The 3,788-nt window shown below is 44.5% G+C and overlaps 1 protein-coding gene across 1 annotated transcript in view; it reads left to right on the top strand.

Moving 5' to 3' along the window:
* RHOJ (ras homolog family member J) overlaps nucleotides 1-3,788 on the top strand; it is an 84,601-nt gene that overhangs the window by 64,950 nt on the left and 15,863 nt on the right. Inside the window, exon 3 of the mRNA XM_005874039.2 lies at nucleotides 2,645-2,809. Coding sequence (XP_005874101.1) covers nucleotides 2,645-2,809 — 165 coding nt within the window. The remainder of the gene's footprint in view (nucleotides 1-2,644; nucleotides 2,810-3,788) is intronic.

Below are 3,788 nucleotides of genomic sequence, written 5' to 3'. Positions count from 1 at the left end.
CCCCCCCCCCCCCCCGTTTCCCACCTCAACCCTCACCCCAGCCTCTTTGTCCACTTTAACCCTCCAAAGCCCCATTTGAGTTCTTTTAGATTAAAACACTGTCCCTTCAAGAAGCACTCAAGCACTGGTCTTCCACTCTCAATTTCAAATACCAGCTAGACTCCTTATCCACTCCTCTCAGCCCTTTACACCATCTCAACCTCCAATCTAGGCTCACAATGTGCTCCGTCACAAATAAAAGTCACTTAAGTTATCAGCTGGTACACATTCATATCCCTCGACCTCCCACTGCCCCGCTCTCAGTCCCCAGGAGTCCCTGTTATTAACCCCCAACCCCTGCCACATTTCACAGCTCTGTCCAGTGGCAAAGGGGGCTGAAAGAGCCCAGGCGGCCCAGGTGTGAGGCTTCTTTAAAGGTATGTTTGCTCTCTAGTCCCAACACAATCACTTAGATCATCTGTCTAGGCCTGGGTTTCTTAAAATACAAAATTGGCTGAGGGGAAAGGAAAGCATGGTAACCCGTGTTTCTGAAACGCGATGCAGAGTCACCTGGAGGGCACACAGAGACACCGAGGGTGCAGCCCCCTCTCCCCCAGAGCCTCAGCTCCAGGAGGGCTGGGCGGGGCCTGGAGTGGACATGCCTACCACGCTCCCAAGTGATGCCAATGGTGCTGGTCGGGGACCATGCTTTTGGGAGCCACGGTACTGACTGTCAAATCATTCGGCCAAATCAAGATTCTCATTATTCTATGATCATGGAGCTAACAAAGAACAAGAAATACTTCACCCGTCTCACTTCCACATAAATTGAGTTGTTTCCCATATTTTCATTTCTTTCCCCCGACTGGATTGACAATTCTTATTCACTTTCTATAGTTCATATAGCATCCTTCACAGTGACAGATGTTCAGGAGGCACTTAATACATCTTTTTAAACGGAGTAACCCAGCAAGACTAACGTTTCCACAGAAGAGAGATCAGAATACAGAGCAGGATAAGGCCCAATGAAGGACACGGTCAGAAGCCCCTCAGCTGGAGGGACTCATTTGATAGCTTCTGGGTAGAAAGTCAAATAAACATGATCCTTTCTGACTACCAGTTATTTGCTCCTACCTCATCTCACTGTGACATTCCTCCCAGTTGTGTTTTGTTTTTTGGCTTTGAGGTTTTAAAAATACAGTGTTTGCTGCCATCTGGTGGTATTTCCTAATAGATGCAGGCCATGAAATAGATAACTATATATATATATACACTGTGGTCTCTAAGTTTCTTAGCTCCCTGGGTAAAGCATGAGTCTATATTAAGATTCATGGGTAACTGAATTTTCAAGAAAATGTTTAATCTGCCACTTAAAATTCTGAAGCAAATAGTGTGGTCACGATTAAGAGCTAGAGTTGGATTCAGGCTAAATATCCCATCCTGATATTTAATAGTTCTGTGACATTTGTCAGTTGCTGAACTTCTCTTAACCTTAACTTCCTCTTCTATGAAATGTGGACAGTGATGGTACCATCATTCCAGTGGTGAGGACTCAACAGGATAATGCATGTAAGTGCTTGAAACAATGCCCTTAGGAATGAGTCCTTGATATATATTTGATGGTGAAGATGATGATGATGATGATGATGATGATGATGATGATGATGATGTAAATAACTGTTCTCAACTCCAGACCAAGGAAGTCCGAATGCCCAGATATGCAAGCCGGGTATTCTGATTTAATTTGTCCCAGAGTAGGAGAGTGGGTAAGGGGAGGTAGTTGGCTAACAGGGCATCAAGATGGTCTTAAAACTCCCCAGATGATTCTATTGCAGTAAGTGGTCCATGGAAAAGCCATGTGTTCATTTGCAGGTCACTGAAGACCAGTGTCATCTAATCAGTCAACAGCATTTATGGAATATTTGCCATGGACAGAGTACAAGTGGGGCATGAGGAAAAAATCAGCAAGTTCCTGCTCCGTTTACGACACCCCGGGTGTGAGGAATACGTGAAAAGGGCAGGTGTCATAAACAGTTGTAGGTTATGGCCTGGAAAGGAGCATTCTTAGCATATTCTGGTCAGAAAAGTCTCTAGGGAGAAAACAATTAAACTGGCATTTTATTTATTAGGCCACCCTATGGTGGTAGGTAGACTTAGAAACAAATCCCAAATTCTGAGCTCTAAACATTCACACAACATAATTCTTCAACTCTTTGTTTTGCATTTTAGTTAGCTTTTCTAAGTTAAATTTAAATGCAACTTTTAAAAATTGTCTAAGGAGAGAATTTCTGTGCCTTGGCCAATGGCCCACTAATTTAAAAACATATTCAGTACAACACAGTTCCAATGTGACAGAATTGCAATAATCCTTATTGAAGTATGCGCATTAAATGGGTGAACTTTATGGTATGTAAATTATCTCACTAAAGCTGTTAAAAATATTTTTTTAAAGTTCATCTTAAAAGGGAGCAATTTATCATCTCCACACACAACAAAAAGGTGTCTCCTAACTGATGGCTCCTTTATTTCTAGTAACATAAGCAAGCACCAGATTCCGGGGCAGGGGAAGGAACGGGGTCTGTGGAATCTTGCCTGTGCCAGGATTCCACTGCACCAAACGGGACCCCCCTCATCAGGCTGTACAACCTCTCTGCTCTCCCCACAGGAGGACTACAACCAGCTGAGGCCTCTCTCCTACCCCAACACGGATGTGTTTTTGATCTGCTTCTCGGTCGTAAATCCTGCCTCTTACCACAATGTCCAGGAGGAATGGGTCCCGGAGCTGAAGGACTGCATGCCTCATGTGCCTTACGTCCTCATCGGGACCCAGGTTAAATAAAAGGCGGCGATGGCAGGGCGGGTTGGGTGGGTGGGAAGGTGGCAAAAAAGGGAAGGCCCTTTGGGGATCTCTTGAACATCCTTTTTCTACCAAACACTATAGAAGAGGATCTCAGAGAGATCAATCCTACGAACAGCCGTTCTTACGGCCTGCGTAATTATTTAGCCATAGTTGAAAAGAATAGAGCTATTTAATGTGAAACAGGGCATTTTAATGTGACCTTTAAAAATGAATCACTTGGCTTTTTATTCTTAAACTAGAGGCCCGGTGCATGGATTCATGCACATTGAAAGGAAATTAATTAGAAGAAATATTTTAGAGGCTGGGGAGGGACCGAAGGAGATTGGCTCCAGGGCATGTCTGGCCGGTCTCTCCCTTATCTGGGCCAATCAGAGCTGGGGAGGGACCAAGGGAGGGTTCCAGGGCATGTCAGGCCTGTCTCGCCCAGTCCCAATGGGCCGGACCCCAGCAGCAAGCTAACCTACCAGTCAGAGCGTCTGCCCCCCTGGTGGTCAGTGTGCATCATAGCAACTGGTCGAATGGTTGAACGAACGGTCAGACACTTAGCATATTAGGCTTTTATTATATAGTATTGCCAGTGCGTGTCATATGGACCAACCGATCCACCAGTTGGACAGTCAGATGGTCGGTCACTTAGCCTTTTATATATAGAAATAACCAAGTAATTTTTGAAATTGGCACCCTTCTCCAGCCTGAGCCAGAAGACTGAAGAGGGGATGTTAATTATACTTATCAGCTGATATTTTTATATCTAAATTCCATCCATGATTGTTTGAAAGTCACAAAATAGGTGTGAATATCAAAGTAACCCCAGCAATCAGAACAGTCATACTATGACAGGAAAGCCTTGGTGACACTCCTGCAAACAGATTCACTCTTCTCTCTTACCTGTGAGCCCCTGGGTCTTCCAGATCTCAGGACAAAGTGAAGGCAGATATTCCAGATAAAC

The sequence above is a fragment of the Myotis brandtii genome, unplaced genomic scaffold (assembly GCF_000412655.1).
Source record: "Myotis brandtii unplaced genomic scaffold, ASM41265v1 scaffold423, whole genome shotgun sequence".
Taxonomy (NCBI): Eukaryota; Metazoa; Chordata; class Mammalia; order Chiroptera; family Vespertilionidae; genus Myotis; species Myotis brandtii.
The sequence above is the reverse complement of the archived record's forward strand: the minus strand, read 5'-3'. Positions and strand labels throughout refer to the sequence as shown.